General features: G+C 52.3%; 2 protein-coding genes across 2 annotated transcripts; both read right to left on the bottom strand.

Annotated features, from left to right (window-relative positions):
- Nucleotides 1-107: 107 nt before the first annotated feature.
- JUND (JunD proto-oncogene, AP-1 transcription factor subunit) lies at nt 108-2,009 on the bottom strand. Its single transcript, XM_020781058.3, has one exon. The coding sequence runs from the start codon at nt 1,774-1,776 to the stop codon at nt 694-696; it is 1,083 nt and encodes a 360-aa protein (XP_020636717.3). The 5' UTR covers nt 1,777-2,009; the 3' UTR covers nt 108-693.
- Nucleotides 2,010-11,373: 9,364 nt separating this feature from the next.
- LSM4 (LSM4 homolog, U6 small nuclear RNA and mRNA degradation associated) lies at nt 11,374-17,193 on the bottom strand. The gene is made up of 5 exons (XM_020781059.3): nt 17,040-17,193; nt 16,301-16,342; nt 14,978-15,076; nt 13,796-13,979; nt 11,374-12,032 (listed from the first exon to the last, which is right to left on the bottom strand). Exons 1-5 carry the CDS (start codon nt 17,040-17,042, stop codon nt 11,944-11,946), a joined length of 417 nt encoding a protein of 138 aa, XP_020636718.1. The 5' UTR covers nt 17,043-17,193; the 3' UTR covers nt 11,374-11,943.
- Nucleotides 17,194-17,260: the final 67 nt, after the last annotated feature.

Raw genomic sequence — 17,260 nt, 5'->3', positions numbered from 1 at the left:
TCAGGCAGGAAGGGCCCGGCCCACAAGAGGGAGTAAAGCACCCCTCCTCCCAACCCACCCACCCCGGAAGACCCAACCCCTCTTTAGAAAAACAATCACCAGACTCCTTTTGGGGGGGGGATGTCTCCCGCACAGTGTTTTTTTTTTTTACTGCACCTTGGAATGTGAAAGGAGAGAAGAAAAAGAGAAATACATAACCAAGAAAGAAAAGAGCGAAGACATTTTAAAAATTAAAAAAATACATTTCTCCCCCCCAACCCTGGAAAGGAAAAACAAAAAAACAAGAAGAACAGGGCTTCATATTCATATAAATACGGTGGGATGAAAGCCAGGGTTCCAGTCTAAGGCAGATCCCAAAGAAGGTGAGATCAGAGGTGGATCCGGTGGGCAGCCGGGATGGACGGCAGAGCCCCCACCCCAGGGAAGCCCCCCTCCCGGCCCAAAGGTCCTGCACTCAGCAGCCTTTCCAGAGTCCCGAGGCCTGGATCCGTGCACAACGCAAGGTCCTCCTGGGGTTCCCAGCTGCCCCTCTTTGACTCCAAAGCAGCCCCACAGTTCCCGGAGAGGGTTGGGGGGGGGGTCCAAGAGGGCCCCTCCAGGGTCCCGTCCTGCTGGCGCTGGGGAAGGCGTCCCACGGCGGCGGCCCCGGGGTCTTCTGGGCGCAAGCAGGCAGGCTCGCTGGCTGGCTGGCTCTCAGTAGGCGGGCACCTGGTGCGGGGTCTGCTGGGGCAGCAGCTGGCACCCGCTGTTGACGTGGCTGAGCACCTTCTGCTTGAGCTGGGCCACCTGCTCGCGCAACAGGTTGGCGGTGGAGGCGAGCTCCGTGTTCTGGCTCTTGAGGCTCTTGACCTTGTCCTCCAGGCGCGAGATGCGCTCCAGCTTGCGCCGCCGGCACTTGGAGGCGGCGATCCGGTTGCGCAGCCGCTTGCGCTCCGCCTTGATGCGCTCCTGCGTGTCCATATCGATGGGCGAGAGCGGCGGGCTGCTGTCCCCGGGGCCGCCGCCGCCGAAGCTGGCCACCTCGGGCACGATCTGAGGCTCGTCCTTCAGCGGCGGCTGGAGGCGCGCGTGCCCTTGGAACGGGGGCCCCTCGGCCGCCGCCGCGTAGCCGCCCGCGCCCGCGTAAGGACTCAGGTTGGCGTAGACCGGCGGCGGCTCCAGCGGATGCCCAGGCGGCGGCGGCGGCGGCAGCTCGCCCCCGACGGGGCCGCCGCCGCCGCTGCCGCCTCCTCCACCGGAGGCCGCCGCCGCCGCTGCCGCCGCCGCGGCTCCCCCGCCGGCGCCCGGCGCGCCCAGCTGGTGGCTCTGGTTGTGCAGATCCTCCAGCGCCTTGACGAAGCCGGCGGCGAACTCCTGCTCGTCGGGGCCCCCCTCGCCGCTCCGGGCCGCCTTGGGGAAGGGGAAGCGGCCGCCCCCACCGCCCCCTCCGGTCGAGTTACCGGTGGTGCCCAAGCCGCCGGACTGGACGATCAGGCGCTCCAGCTCGGGCGAGGCCAGCTTGAGGAGGCCCAAGTCCGGCGAGGCCAGCAACGGTCCGGCCGGGCTTCCTTCGCCCGGGGGCGGCTGGACGGAGGGGCCCGCCTTGAGGTCTCCGGCCAGCGCCAGGGCGAGTCCGTCTTTCTTCATCCGGTTGGACGCCGAGGAGGAGGAGGAGGAAGGCGAGAAGCGGTGCGCCAAGTCGCCGGAGGTTCCACCGGCGCCTGGCGACGACGACGAAGAGGAGGAAGAAGCCGCCAAGGCGATCAGGACCTCGTCGTGGTAGAAAGGCACGTCCATCGTCTGCCCCCGCCGGCCCGAAGGAGCGAGCCGGGGCGCCCGCGGAGGGGCGTGGAGGGGGGGAGGAAGAGGGTCCTCCGGGCTCGTTCTCCCGGCCCAGCGGCCAGGGCCCCGGGGAAGGCAGCGGGCGCTTGCCCGGGCGCGACCCCCTGCTCCGCCTCCGCCGCTTCCCCTTTTTTCCGTGCAGGCCGCGCGCTCACTCTCGCTCCCGCGCGCGCGTAGAGTCCTTGGCCGGCCGCGCGGCGCCACCTTTATAGCCTCCGCCGGGCCGATGAGCTCACCGGCAGCGCGTCCCATTGGCTGGAGATGACGTCGGGGAGGGAAAGCTGTTTTGCATGCCAGCGGGGGAGGGGCCGGGGCCGGGCCACGCCCCCTCCTCGTGCCCCCCTCCCAGTCACTCCGGCAACAGCCGCGTAAACTGCTCACAACAGCGCGCGGCCTCTCGGGCTGATGTCATCGGGATGGGAGGGGGAGGAGGGGGAGAGGGAGGGAGGGGGAGGGGAGGGAGACAAAAGGGCGGAGGATCTCCCTCCTGCTGCTGCTGCTTTTGAAAGTAATATATCTTATTTTGGAGGATATATCATTTTGCAAATGTAATATTATGCACCTTATTTTATATTCTTTTGCAAACATAATATTTTGTGCAGTATTTTGCAAAGTTAATCTTATGCATAATTTTATTACAGTGTTTTGTAAACATATTTTTCCCAATGCACTATATTCTTTTGCAAACACATTCTTTCACACAACATATTATATTGTTTTGGAAATATGATATTTCTGCAAAATATTTATTCTTTTGCAAATGTAACTTTGCACCATGTATTATATTATTGAACAGGAGTCTGGTGTAATGGATAGAGTGATACCCTAGGCCTTTAGGTGACAGAGTTCAAATTCTGCCTCAGCCAAGGGAAGATTGGGGGACGGTGGTGGAACTGGTAAAAGCACTCTTTTATTATCTCACTTACTTTGAAATCCCTTTTAGAGTCTCTATAAGTCAATTCTGACTTGACAGCACAAAACAGCCAGGTGAGATTATTTGCAAAATATGACCCCCATTCAGGATGACTTGGAAGCAGGTCAAGGTCTCTGCCCCCATGGAGCCTACAGAAAGAAGTTCTGGCCACTGGGACCGGGGTCTGTGTGTCTGGGCAGGCAAGGTGGACTTTATTGACTAGGGTCTATGCATATTTGTTATTATTCATGCTGTATTTTTCTCTCTCTCTCGGTTGCCTTTACTTACAGAGTAGTGGTGGAGGAGGAAGAAATAAAATGCATGAACAGGAGAGGGTCACACGGTGAGCCCCCTCTCTGGAGACCCTGAAGGAGAGGCCCACTCCGGAGGGCCGGCAGGCGGGCTCTCTCCACCTCCTGGAAGAGAGACACCCCCCTCCCTCCCCGTGGGCAAAGCTTTGCCGGCTGCTGCAGGCCAGCCTCAAGGGGCGGGTGGAGGAGAAGGTTAACCCAGAGCAGATGTGAGGGCTGGCTTGGCCGGGGGCCCGTTTTCTGGCGACAGCCGACTCCTGCGCTCCAGATTAATTAGGAAGCAAGCTGGGGTGGTGGTGGTGGTGGGGGCCCCCCAGTGGGATCTGATTCCTCCTTCTCCTTGGGACAGGAGGAGAGGAGAGTGTGCGATTGGAACCATTCCCCCCACCCGGGTTCTCAAAAGCCTTTGAAGTTATTCTTTAAAAGTAACTGGCCAAGACTGTTTCTTGCATTGATGAAAGAACTGTTGGTTCCTCCTTGTTTGCTACATTGTTTTGGAATGTCCTGGGATTATGCCTTCACTTCCCTCCAAGAGTAACTAGTGGCAGGTAACTAGTTATGTGTGTGTGTGTGTGGACAGCTCAGGGGTTTATGTCTTCAGCCGGTTGGGAGTTCGAATCCCTCACTGGGCCTCTTTGACAGGGGCTGGACTGGAGAGGGTCTCCTCCAGCTCTGCAATTCTTGTACCCTGTTCTGTGATCGACTAACAAAGCCTACCCCACTGGGGTAGAGTCTTATGGGGTGGTTAATACCCTAACTACTGTTAGCATCACTGGTAAATCTACTCCTCAAATATCTCACCTAACTTGAAAAGCCTATTCAGGTTGCTTTATGTTCCGTGCAACTTGCACACACATTTTTTTTAAAAAAGCTCTCTGTCCTCTCTGGATAACCCAGACGTTTGCATACTTTGTGAATTTCTACATGACCCTCCATATTTTTGGGGTTCTGTTTTGCTCCTGAGAATAAACATAGCCTTTATTCCCCAAGCTTACCCTCAAATAAAGTAACTTTTTAATGGCTAATTGGAATCTCGAATCCAGGCCTTGGGAAGCATGGCCCAGCCCTCTCCTTTGTCACACTGCTTGGTTTCCACAGACAGAGCTTCATCCCGAACGTGTCTGGGCGAACAGAGGGGCTCGCCTGAACCCCTCTCCCACTATTCTGGGTGGCTTTTTCGCAGGCAGAAAGTTCTGTGGGGCAGAGAGGCCTCTGGCCCCTTTGAATTTCTGCCTGTGGCACAGCCGTCCAAAGCCTCCGGAGCACAGCCAGAAACAGAGATGGGGGGAAAAAAAATTGGCAGTCTCTCTGGAGAAGAAGAAAATAAAATCTTATTTGCACAAGGGAGGGATTTAAATGGGAAGGCGTGCCAGCTGTGTGGCGTAGCCGGTTTGCAGGGTTTGTTTTTTTCCTCCTGGGCCTCAGCTTTGGGCGTGCGCCTGTCTGTTGGCGCTCAGCTCCCCGCTGAATCACCAGCTTGGCTCTCCCCGGCTTGGGCGGAGGAGGAGGAGAGGAGGGCCGAGCCATGCATTGGGCATTCAGGAGTAGCTGGAGGGGGGGGGCGAGGGAGGACTTGGAGGCCTCTGAATCCTAGAAGGGCAGAGCTGGAAGGGGCCCTCAAGATCATCCAGTCCAGCTCCCTGTCAAGGAGGCCCCGTGGGGGATTCAAACTCCCCACCTCGGGCTCCTCAGCCAGAGATCCAAACCCCTGAGCTCTCCAGCTAGCTAAATTATTGGTCCCTAATTTGGACGTTTCACATCATCCACACCTTAAAACTGCAGAACTAGAAGGGACCCCTAAGGATCATCCAGTCCAGCCCCCTGTCAAGGAGGCACCCTGAGGAATTGAACTCCCAACCCTTCCGTTCTGCAGCCAGAGACCCTAAACCACTATTCCAGGCACCTCAATTACTGAATCCTAATTTGGATGTTGCATATCATCGTTGTTGTCTTAGAATTTAGGGTTCTCAGTCCTGAGAAGCACAAGAGCCCCAGCCCAAGGTGGAGTTGGCAACTGGAGCGTGCTGGCAGAGGGTGTCCCCGGGGGGGGGGAGCTGGGATAGCCAAATGCAGTATAAACAAGAAATTCTGCATTAAGTCTCCCGGGCCGCCTTTAGAAGGGGAACGAAACATAGACAACATCAGATTTATTGCGTTGTCAGCTTTCTTCCGTGACAGGCCGCCTCCTCAGGCGCATGGTGCGGTGACACCAGGAAGGCGACCACGTTTCCATCAGTTCCCCGTTTGGGGAGGGAAAAAAATCGGCACAAAAGTTTGGAGCATCTGGGCGGGAAGGGGTTAAGGCCAGTTCGCCGACGTCACAGGAGGAAGGGAGGGGGCGGAGGAGGGGGAGGGGGCTCGCGTCGCCCGTGACGTCAGAGCCCGGGGATTTGGGAGGGGGCGGCGGGAGCAGCTGTGCTTGCGCGCGATGTCATTGCAACCCCTCCCCTCCTTCCCTCCTTGTCCGGGCTCTGCGGGGACTCGATTCCCCACATCCGAGGAACGGTGCAAGCTTTCGGGACCGCACCGGTCTCTTCATCGGGGCAAGCTGCTAAGGAACAAAGGAAAGCCACATGGGGGTGCGCGGGGGGGTCGTTTTGGGGATGGCAGGAGGCGAGGTGAGAGGCTCGTGGGCTGCTCTGGGTGTTGGAACAGGAGAGCATGGCCGGCGCTCACTTGGGGCTCCCGGGATAATTAGGTTTCACTTCGAATTGTCCCGCCAGATTTGCTGGGAACAGGAAAAGCAGTGACGAGCAAGAAATTCCGGTTGTCGAAATGAGGGCTCCACCGCTGTGTTTTAATTCAGATCAGTGCTTTTGCTCGAGGGGCTTCAGTTGGCTGTTCTTTCCTTTTTCCTTTTTAACCCTGCCTCCTTGATGCAGTGGCTAGCATTCTTTATTATTTCTTATTATCATTATACAGTATTTTAGTACTCTTCTTACTGGGAAACCCTTGTGAGGTTCAGCAGCCAAAAGGTGTACACTATTTCTCAGTGGCAAGTCATGTTGCCCCGGGGTGCACCTGGAAATGGAAAATTTCTGAAAACTTCCATTTTTTTCTGGGAGAATTTTTTCCCCTGAAAAAAATGTATTTTTTTGAAATTGTACATGTCTAGGTGCACCACAAGGAAGCTAGACTGCATGGCATCCCAAATATTCACTTTTCTCATTGCGTGTTTTTTAGATCTCATAGAATTTCTTTTAAAAGTTTGGCAATATGTACATATTTTATATTGTCTTTGCAAAGTCCTGCGCCATAAGGTGTATCTTGCTATGCCCTATGAAACAAACAAATAAATGATAGTTTAAAATATTTTTACCCCCTCTTTCTCATTACCCACCCCACCCTGGCAGGGCAGGGTTGGCAAAAGGGTGGAAGCAAGATCGTATCACGGCCGGCCGGATGGCCAGCCAGGGAACCGGCTGGCCTCAACATCTGGCTTCTGTCCTAGGGGGCCCACACCCAGGGTTTGAAGCATGGAAAATCCGTGGCGCCTGCTTTTGCTCGCCGGCCGGCCAGCCGGCTGAGAGAGAGAGATGGAAAACAGGAGGGTGCCAGGCGGAGAGATAGAGGCCGGGAGAAAGGCGAAGAAGTAGGTCCTAGAGCAAGTGAGGCCTGAGCTACATCTGGAGGCAAAAATAAAAAAAAATGTTGAAACTGAGGCCGTCCACCTTTGGGCCCATCCCGAGAAAGCAGGATTCTCTGGAAAAAGACCATCCTGCCAGGAAAGGCAGAAGGCAACAGGGAAAGAGGAAGACTGAAGACAAGATGGGTTGACTCCCTCAAGCAAGCCATGGGTTTGCTTGTGGAGGACAGGACTTTTCGGAGGTGGCTCATTTGTAGGGCGGCCAAGAGTCAGAGGCCACCAGGTGGCTGGGACAGCACCAAAGGAAGCAAGAGAGAGTGCTGGAAGAGGAGACCCCCAGGTCAGGGGAATGCACGGGACGTTTGGGAGATCACTCATTCATGGAGTGGCCGTAAATTGGATGCAGATGGATGGCCCATAACAACAACAACAACAGGGTTCGCTTTGCTGCCCTGTGAAAGCACAGGAGGTAAAGCTTTGGCGGGATCCGGAAAGAGATCCATAAGTATTTTCCCACAGCAGTGGCAGAAACCCTCTAATCCTCCAAAGGCAGAAGGCAAGGATTGCTCAAGAGAGAGGGTGAGGCTGGCAGATCTCTGGGTGGACTGTCTTTTCTCCATAAACCCGCGGATCCTTGTTTTTCTTTTTTTTTTCCTTTTGATTTTGAGCAAATCAAGGGCTCGCGTTTCTCCCCATCTGGAAGGGGCCTGTGAGGAGGGGCCGATCCTGTCCCTACAGCATGTGGCATTGTGTTTACCTCTTGTTTTAAAAACCCGGCTCACGTGGGCTTCAACTGGGCCTCCGGGGGTGCCAAAACCACGGGAGGCGGTGGCGAGAAAAACAACCCAGAGAGGAGGAGAAGCCCATTAAGACCGAGGAAGTCCTAAAATGAGACTTCCCAAGCTCCACCCTCGCTCGGGAGAAAACACCACCAACCTCATAATTATAGAGCCACGACGGGTTTGACAGCTGGGCCAACAGGTTCAGACTTTCCATGCGGATGAAAATGCTCTTTTTTTTTTTGTGCTGGGGATTCAGTGGTTCCCTTCTTCCACAAACATGGAGGTCTATCAGATTATGATTTTATTTTTTGGCTTTGTTTTGTGACACAAGGGATGCTCTCTGCACATGCTCAGAGGCTCCAGGCCTTCGTGATTTCTATGCCCCTGGCAGGCAGACAGGAATACTCTAACAGAGTGAACAGTTTACATATCCTTAAAAGGACTATAAAACTGGGAGGGAGAAATAACCAAGAGAAATTACCATCCGAAAAGCAGCTCAGTTACCCTTAAGATGACTAAAAAAAAAAATCGTTAAACCCAAACAGATGTTACCCGGGACTGCTAGAAGGACAAACAAGTGGGTCCTCAATCAAATCAAGCCTGAACTCTCTCTGGAGGCAAAAATAATGAAGCTGAGGCTGTCCGACTTCAGGCACATCATGAGAAGGCAGGATTCTCAAGAAAAGCTCCTAATGATGGGAAAGGTGGAAGGCAGCAGAACAAGAGGAAGCCCCCAATGCAAGATGGCCTGACTCCCTAGAGGAAACCACAACCTTTGAGTTTGCAAGGGCTGAGCAAGGCTGTTGAGGAGAGAGCTTTTTGGAAGTCGCTCGTTCATAGGATCGCCACAAGTTGGAGGCAACTAGGGTGGGACAGTGCAAAACAAAACAAGAGATAGTGCTGGAAGATGAGACATTCAGGGTGGGAAAAAGCAAAGGGTACTTGGGAGGTCAACTCATTCACCGGTCCTTCCAATGCGTGCCCAACGCGTTTCTAGTCTTCATGCATTGCATCAGTACATTTACTAATATTTCAAACTCATCCACAGACAGCAGACCATGTCCACCCTTTGACTGATGTCACAACATTGTGGGATTCCAGGTATATTTTTGTTTCCAGAATATGTCAGGTCAGGGTCCTGCTGCTTTCGCCTTTCTCACCTGATCAATCCCCCTCGGCTCCAAAGAGCCACGTCAGATCAACACTTGACTCATTGTGGTGAAAACGTGTTCCCGGGACAGCCAGCCAGCTATTCTTAGCCGTCGTCTCTGGAATGCGGCCCAGGCATGCCCTGGGCTCACCACATAGACACCTGTCCCCAGGGTTAAATATATATTTTATCTACATATGCATTTATATATCTTGATGTGCCTCCATATATGTCTAAACATATGCACACACATATATGTCCACGAGAAGCCAGAGGAGAACCTGTATGTGCCTGCCGGGCTTTCTGAACCATGTGTTTCTACATCACAGGCCAAAGTCTCTGGAAATTTGCTTCTGTATCTCTCCGAGCGGGAACATGAATATAGGGATATAGATACAGATGGAGGGATAGACAGATAGATTTTAGAGACAGATCTACATAAAAAGAACCAGCAAGGGATTCTAATGGGTTGCTTCTAGCTGCCGAATCCCACAGGATTCATTTTGCAAAGGAATTTTTCCGTAGGATTTTGCGGGTCTCCTTTTTGGAAGACAGCGGGACAGAAATAAAAGGATACATCGCACAGGTTGTGAAAATGGCCCGATGCTGGGTTTGGGGACAGTGCTCCGTTCCACAAACACATCGCAAGAATGATTTTGTTCTGGGTGAATGTTTCTCCTTCGTTTCCAGGGGGAGACCCAAGCAGCTTTTAAAACCGGCTTCAAGACAGCTGCAAAGAGGTTAATTCCTGGTGGGGTATCTTCTGCCTTCACGAGAAAGCCTAACTCATTCAGAGTCTGAACGACTTCTTCCCCAGGAGGGGGTGGATGCCCACAACCCACCCAGAGGGGAAAAGATCTGGGGGGGGGGAAACACCTCCGAATGCAAATAGAGGAGGAGGTGGGGGGGAAAGGTGTGAGCCAGGGATATTTTTAGCTGCTGAGCCCAGGCCTTGAAGCATGTGGGCTGCTGATACTGCACCTCCTCCTTGTGAGCAGCTATTCTAGGCGAGGAGAGAGTGAGTCACTTCGGTCTAGGGCAGAACGGAGCCATGCCCTTCCCCAGCCGGTGGCCCCAGGTGTGGGCACCCCGGCTGCCCACACAGGAGGTGGAAGGGGCAACTGGGATGGCAGAGGGAAGGGATCAGCCGGGATGGGGATTGCACCAGGCTGCCGGGAAGCGCCAACCAACAGGTTGGCACAGGCTACAGTGACAAGCTCAGAAACCAACCAAAGGGTTAGATGGGGAATAAGGGAGAAAGAATATTGGCCGAGACCCCACAGCCAAGGAAACTTCACATATTTCTTTTCAGCTTTAAAAAAAACCCAGAGAAACAGGGGAAGCCATCCTTCCCAGCCACAACACAGGTATGCACTTCCTAAAACAACTGTCTTTTTTTTTTTTTTTTTGGATCATCCCCTGGCCATGCTGGGAGGTGGGTACTGGGGATTGTAGTCCCAGAGAGTTGGGTTTTTTTCTAGTTCTGAGCACAAAACGGAAGTGCTAAAGCAAACCTCCAAAAATTTAAGAGGATTATGACACCTCCCTGGAAACAGCACCAAGGTCCAAGCGCTCCTGCCATCCGTGGGTCAGGGAGGAAACCTATTGCTTCCGCGCCCTTCCCCTTTCCGAAAGTTTACCACCCCAAAGCTTCACCAGCAACACATTACAATATGGAACTCCTGGGATTTCGAAGGTGGCCGCCCTGGTCTCTTTTGGCAACGTCCGCCTTTGAGAGTGTCAGAAGATCGACTGGCCAAGGGTGCAGAGCAGCCACCTCGCAGGCCCATCAGGAAGAAAGGCACCCCGCAGGCCCACCTTGCGCTTGCTGAAGGCAGGGTGTAAACAAAATGAAGAAATGAGCCCCGGGAGGAGGCCTGCCAACCCATTGCAAGACTCCTGCCAGGCTGCAGAATCGCTCTGCTTAACTCGGTTTATCTCCTTCCTCTTTGGCTGGCCAAAGAAACTCTGGTTGCCAAAAAAAAAAAAAAAAAAAAAAAAAAAAAAAAAAAAAAAGAGATAGATAAAAAATAAAGCTAATTTCAGCTGTCACTCAAACAGCTCCAAAATCCACTGCTTTTGAGCCCCAAGCAGAGAATGGAAGGACTTTGCTAGGTTTTGAGATGCCCTTTTCAAAGGGAACACCTGCCAACCTGAGCATCGTGTTCTAGAGTTCTCACGGAAGAAATGAGAAAACTTGGGGGGGGGGGCAGACCGGGGGGCGAGTGGTAGACGTGTGTCCTTCTGATGAGGTGGGATTTTGACTCCCTAACTCTGAACTTTGATCTCCAGCACAGGGCCACCCTCTGGGATGACCACAGGCTTTCCCCACCTGGATGCTCCAGAGGCACTTGAAAAACAAAACCCATCACCCCAAGAAATAGAGAGCAAAGATAAAATAGATACATATGTTTAGAAAACATCTCAGTGGATTCAATGTTAGCCAAGGTTTCTTAGGTCACGCCAATAAAATGTTAAAAACGCCATGGCGGTGTTGTCTCTACTGTATCTCCCAGTGGTATTTCCTAACTAACTAGAGCCACCTCACCTTGGTGAGAGACCCACATCACCATGTTGTTCCTGCTTGTTGGCCTGGTCTAAACGAGAGGAAGAAGGAACCGCTGGCTGATTACAGGAAAAAAGGGGTTTATTTCCAGTGCAAAGTGAACTCCTGCAGGCCAAGGAGACTCTGAACCCTGGGCATGAAAGAAAAGGAGTGGATTTAGAGACATGCCCGTTCAGAAAAAGGTCACAGCCTTACTCTTCCAGAGATCTCGTTTAAACAATACAAAAACATGGAGCCCAAGCACGACTGTTGTTGTTATTTAATTCCTCTTTTTTTTTTTTTGGAACAGTGAGGGTGGGGGCAAAACATCTGGCACAGATCCCAGCTGCCAAGACTGGGGAGTCTGGCATTGGCTTCTTCCACAAATCCACCACGGCACGGGCAAGCCCTCCCTTTCTCGTGAGAGGATTCGGTTTTAAAAGAAAAAGTCAGTCCATCTGAAAGAGTCCAGCCCTCGTGACCGAACCGAGGAGAGGTGCTGCTCATCTGTCCTGACGTTTCGTCGAGGCATCTTCCGCACCCAGCGAGCAGGGCGAAGCGCAGCCCCCCCCAAAGGACACCCAGAAGGTCCTTCGGGGTTTGTCCCAGCCAGAGTGAAACTGTCTACACTAAAGAATGAGCGGATACCCCAACTCTCGTGTCTAAACTCCGGCTTTGCATTCAAAACGAAACGAAACATAACCAATAAAAAAAAATACTACAACAACAAAAAAGAGGGCACAATTTAAAGTTTCTTTCATGGTACTGGAGACCCAGCTTCTCCCAGGGATGTGGTTTTTGAGTCTGAGGGTTTCTCCTGGGCGTCTTGGGGCTCTCACTGCTTGGCGGCTTGCCTCCCGGGCTTCTTCTCCGGCTGCCCTCGGTTGCCCCCTGCGATGCCCCGGCCCCGGCCCCCGAACACGCCTGAGGAGAGAAAAGCAGGGCAGGTTTTGAGCAGGACCCTTGGCTAAACCGAAGCTCTGGCCAATCTATCACACAGCACCACTGAAAAGGATCCAATCCCACCAAGTTTCCCTGAGGCTGGCAGAGGCTAGCGGGATATTTCTGCGAAGCTTATCCCCAAACCATGAGGGTTCTGGCTGTGGAATGGTCCATATTCTTTTGGAGAGTTAAAAACAGGCACCAAGCCTTTTTGATTCCATTTCCTCCCAGCAATTTCTGGATGTCTAGTAGGAAATGCTCTCTAGGCAACACACAGATTGACTGCTGGGGGATGTGGAGGCTCCCCTTTTAGGTTTCCACTGCCCAGAGGCTTTGCTTCTGCAGGTTATTAAGGCATCTTGCCTGTGAAAGAAGGGTGGGAAAGGCAGCAGAATCACAAGGCCCTGAGATGAAGCAGGGGTGGAGACCAACAGGAGAACCCCCCCTTCACCCCTTGCCTGTAAGCTTCCCCCCGCCGCAACTCAGCAAAGATGGAGACAGAAGGCAAGGTGAGGCAGGCACACCTTTTCATCCAGACAGGTAAAAAAATCTTGTGCTTGTAGGCCATCTTACTCCCAAAAGGACTAGTCAAACACGTTAGTTTGCTTTTCTTTCTTTTCTTTTTTAAAGAGCGCTCTAAACTTCTTTAAAATGAGCTGTCCTCCCAGTATTATGATAGGTTCCCATGTTTCCTCCACGGTTACATCTTACTGGAATTTTAATGGCCTCTGTTTTTGTCTAATCGTTTGGAAACCACCTCGGGGAAAAATTAAAGGCAGCATAGAAATGAGGTTAATAAAGAAATAAATATTGCACACCTTCCCTTGGTGACAGCCATGTATTCGAAAAGCTTACCAAGCCGGCTTTTCAGCAGCGGTCCTTTTAACATCTTCAGAAAGCCAAGTTGAGGCCTTCCAAGTTAATTAGCCAGTATATGTAAGTATTGTCTGTTAAGTAGCTCTCAAGCTCATTAAATCAAGACGGCAAACCAGCAGGGAAGAGGGCCTGCTACCTGCGAACTCGGATGGTTCTTAACTATGGCTCCTCTGGTCCAGCCCCCATCAAGAAAGCACAGCGGATGAATCGAACCCTCAACCTCCGGCCAAAACTATGGAGCTATCTGGATGGTTATTTAGGGAGGGAGCTTGGTTAAGCTGTGCCATTGAGCTATCCTGGGATGAAGGGATCAAGCTGACAAACCGTGTAAAAGGGATATATCATAATCTGCAACCCCTTTATATATAATCTGCAATAATAGCAATGACAAGATTCGAAACTCTGTTTAAAAAAAGGGGGGGGGATGGGTGGGAGTTGAAAACCAATTATGAATGCCAATAAAAAATACATATATAACTCAAGCCAGATGGTAGAACAGGCCTGGCGACTGATCAAAAAGCCAGCAGGGACGAGTTAGCCCGACTTCCCTCGGGAGGGAGTTCTAAAATCTGGGCACAACAACAGAGGAAGCCTCGTCTTGAGCCGTTGCCAACTCAGCTTCTTTGGGGGGGGGGGGGTTGCATTAAAACTGGGCCTGTTTGCTGTTATTTCTGATTTAATCCCCTTATGCGGCTGAAGATTTCAGATTTCAGGCAGGGTTTTGGCGGCCCCACACCCATCCCTCCTGAACTGTGGTATGTCACGCCGGGGAAGCTCAAGACCTACCGGCCGGCGTCGAATGGGGAACCCCCCATCCCAACACCTTCCCGCTCCCAGTGTACAGAGCCCCCCCAAAGGCCTGGCCGTACCCCGCCCAGTGCCACCAACGCCCCGGCCCTTCTGCTGCTTCTGCTGCTGCATCCCACCGCGGCCTCGGCCCTTAGTCACCACTTCCTCCTTCACCATGTCGATGATCTCGTCCGGGATTCGCAAGTATTTGATGGTGCTGCCGCGGATGTAACACTCCGGCATCCTCCAGAACTTGTCTCCATCCTGCCCCAAGTGGAGAGAGAGAGAAAGAGGAAAGAATCAGGCAGCTGAGCAAGCTAAGTTACTAGTCCACATGAACACTGAACAGGCACCACGAAGGGATCCACCCTGGAAAGACGACTGGGATTTCAGATTTGGCAACTGTACCGGTGACGGCGCTCAAGGGACTAGCTGCCGTCTTGCAAACGGGTTTAGCAAGTGACGTAAAATGAGACCAGCCAGGATGCCCTCCCTCCCCCTACCGAAAACCACTTTTTGGAAAGTTTCGGGAACGCTTGGAATAGTTCGTTTCTGACAAGCCCCGCTGTTCTGATTCACCGATTCCGCTCTTTGTGAGAACATGATAAAACCAACACGGTTCAAAACCGGACAAAAAACAGGACTTTACAAAGAGCTGTGAACCAAAGCAGCAGGTTCAAACGACCCAGGAGAGCAACGAAATAAATAGATAAGAAATTCAAGGTTCCTTGAAAGCAAGCAGCCTGCCTGCAGAGTATTCCAGTACGTTTATGTGCCAGAAATTTTAGCAAGTCAGACTAACTTCCTATACTCAGGGAGCCACTACTAGTTTCTTATGAAAACTGGGTTAAACCATGTAAATATTTGCCCCTTAAAATTATAGGGAGAGGGAAGAGGAAAACCCTTTCCTGTATGGTTTCGGCGCCTTATCGGTGCCATTTGATGATGCCTCTTGTCTTGAACCTCTCATTCTGAATCAATTCGTTACAAGCAGGCTGGAATACCAGAAGGGGTTTGGTCTCCTTTGGAAAAGGCGAACAAAGGGACCCAATCAGAAAGCTCGCCCTTAACTTCCGTCCAGGTCTTGCCTTCAGGAAATAGCTGGGCCTCTCCAGGAAGAAGCCCACCAGCGCCACCTCGTGGGCGACAGGCAAACAGCAAGTGTAGTAAATTAAACTCAAGCCACCCTTTCCTGAGGTCTCCCTCCATCTATCCTTGGCCATTGTGAATCGGGCCCCAGAAGCAGGGCGGATCGAGCTTACCCTGGAGGTACAGATGACTTCCCGAAGGTTGATGTTCATCCAGTTGTCGCAGCTGACTAAGTGGCCGTTGTAAGTTTCCCCATTTTTCAGCTCCACCAGCTGGAACAACAAGACCAAGCTGTCGATGGGGGAATGGGGGGCTAGAGGCGTTCAAGGGAAAACTGGACAACCACCTGTTGAGGTCTGCTTGGATTTAGGTTCCTGTATTGAGTGCGGGTTGGACTCAAGGGCCTTAGGGGTCCCTTCCAACTCCATGATTCTAGGATTCTATGCAGGCCCAGATGTTCACATTCCTCCCCCCCCCCTTGTATCATTCTTATTAGACTGCAAAACTGCATCCAGGAAGCACCCTCTAAGGCTTGGGCAATTGAACTGCAGAATCACAGAATTGCAGAACCATAGAATCCCAGGAGGATGGCATCGGAAGAGGGGCCTAGAAAGTCCTCGAGTCCAACCCCTTGCTCGACACTTTTATTGGATCACCCAAAAATTACCAATATGTGTAGTTTTGGAGTTCTTTAGAACTGTTCCCTGGGCAAAGAGAGTGGGAGTTAAGACAAGCAATCCCAAACTCCGGGCCCGATGTGAGGCCCTCGGCTCATGAAGCCGGACAGCCCCAGAAACCCAACAGGATACTGGTTTTTGTCTGGTGACATGGCGGCGCTGCGGGTTAAACCGCAGAAGCCTCTGTGCTGCAAGGTCAGAAGACCAGCAGTCGTAAGATCGAATCCACGCTCCTGCCAACCTAGCAGTTCGAAAGCATGTAAAATGCGAGTAGATAAATAGGTACCACCTCGGTGGGAAGGTAACGGCATTCCATGTCTAGTCATGCTGACCACGTGACCACGGAAACTGTCTACGGACAAATGCTGGCTCTACGGCTTGGAGATGGCGATGAGCGCCACACCCTAGAGTTGGACACAACTGGACTAAATGTCAAGAGGAACCTTTACCTTGCCTGGTGAATAATTCTGGAGGACTAGAAAGCTTGTCTTCTTTCCAGTTCCCTAAGTGAACCCACCAAGGTCTTGCCCAAACTCAGACTGTGTTGAAACAGCTATATTTTGCAGGGACACCCAGGAAAGGTTTTAACTTTTAGCAGGTGCACAGAATATAGGAAGCTCAGAGCCCTTCTCCAGTGTTAAGTAACCAGAATACCACCCTGGGCTCCTCATCACTCCCTTTTGAACAACAAAAATCCTTTGTCTTCAGATAAATACTGTAATATCCTGAGGATGTTATGAAAACAGGTTCATCCCCAAGAACTGGCACTGTACAGTATTAGGTTTTGGAGAGAAGTTACCGCCGCCACTTGTCACTCACCATAGGGTGGTTCTGAGCCGTCTTCAGCAAGGAGAGTGGAAGCTGAAAGAGGAAGCCAACACAAGGAGCTGCTTCAGAAACGTGCCAGATACCATAAATAAACTTTCACAACAAAAGCAACCACAACGGTTCACGGACAGCTGTGGATCACCTGCATTTCCTGGGTTTTACTCTCATAATAAGCTTTTCCGGATCAACTACAGCGAGGCCTTACTCATGAGTCATGCAGCTTGGTGCTGTCTGGCTTTAAAATCCATCTATTTTTGGGGGTGGGGAGTTACCTTTTTTGGGGGGACTACAACACCCAGAATGCACCAGTTAGCAAAGCTTAGTATTGTCTGAGGGAAAAATCCATCTATTTGAGAGAAAGTTACCTTTTTTTATTCTGGCGTTCCTGTCCTCCCCCCCCCAAGTATTCTGGGCTTTGTAGTCCTTTTTGAAAAAGGATTCTGGGCATTGTAGTCCCCAAAACCAAGGATTCTGGGTGTTGTAGTAAAAAAGGACAAGTTTCCCAAGCTCTGATTCAGCCTTGCTTGCCATGGCCCCGATCCTTGGCAAGCAAGGGACACCTTTACCCAGGAGTAAGCCCATTGTGTTCAATGCAACACCCCCACCCGCCCAGTAAACCTGCGCCCAGGACTGGGTGGCAGGCTAAGGCCGCTACCCTTCCACCCCCCCAGTGTCCCCCCCCTCCAGGAGGGCTTCCTGACGAGTCAGGACTCCCTGCCCCGTCGCTTACCATCCTTCTGGCTCAAAGCGCCACCACAACGCGCCGTCCTTCTCACGACTTCCGCTTCCGCCTGCCCGACTTCCGCCCGGTGAAGGCTTTCGACTCAGCCCGCCAGCCAGTCAGCGTCCTCCTCAGCTCGTCCAATGGGAGGCCCCCGCCGCGGCCGTAAAGCAGAGGACGGCGGTGGGTGTCGTAAATACCGGCGTAAAGAGTCCGGAAGCCGACTGAAG

The sequence above is a fragment of the Pogona vitticeps genome, chromosome 7, assembly GCF_051106095.1.
Source record: "Pogona vitticeps strain Pit_001003342236 chromosome 7, PviZW2.1, whole genome shotgun sequence".
NCBI classification, from domain to species: Eukaryota; Metazoa; Chordata; class Lepidosauria; order Squamata; family Agamidae; genus Pogona; species Pogona vitticeps.
The sequence above is the reverse complement of the archived record's forward strand: the minus strand, read 5'-3'. Positions and strand labels throughout refer to the sequence as shown.

Coding starts and splice junctions, on each gene's coding strand:
- JUND (XM_020781058.3), bottom strand. CDS start 1,776: ATGGACGTGCCTTTCTACCACGACGAGGTCCTGATCGCCTTGGCGGCT.
- LSM4 (XM_020781059.3), bottom strand. Junction 15,077..16,300: donor CGGCTCAGAACCACCCTATG/GTGAGTGACAAG, acceptor TTGTTGTTCCAG/CTGGTGGAGCTGAAAAATGG. Junction 13,980..14,977: donor AAGTCATCTGTACCTCCAGG/GTAAGCTCGATC, acceptor CACTTGGGGCAG/GATGGAGACAAGTTCTGGAG.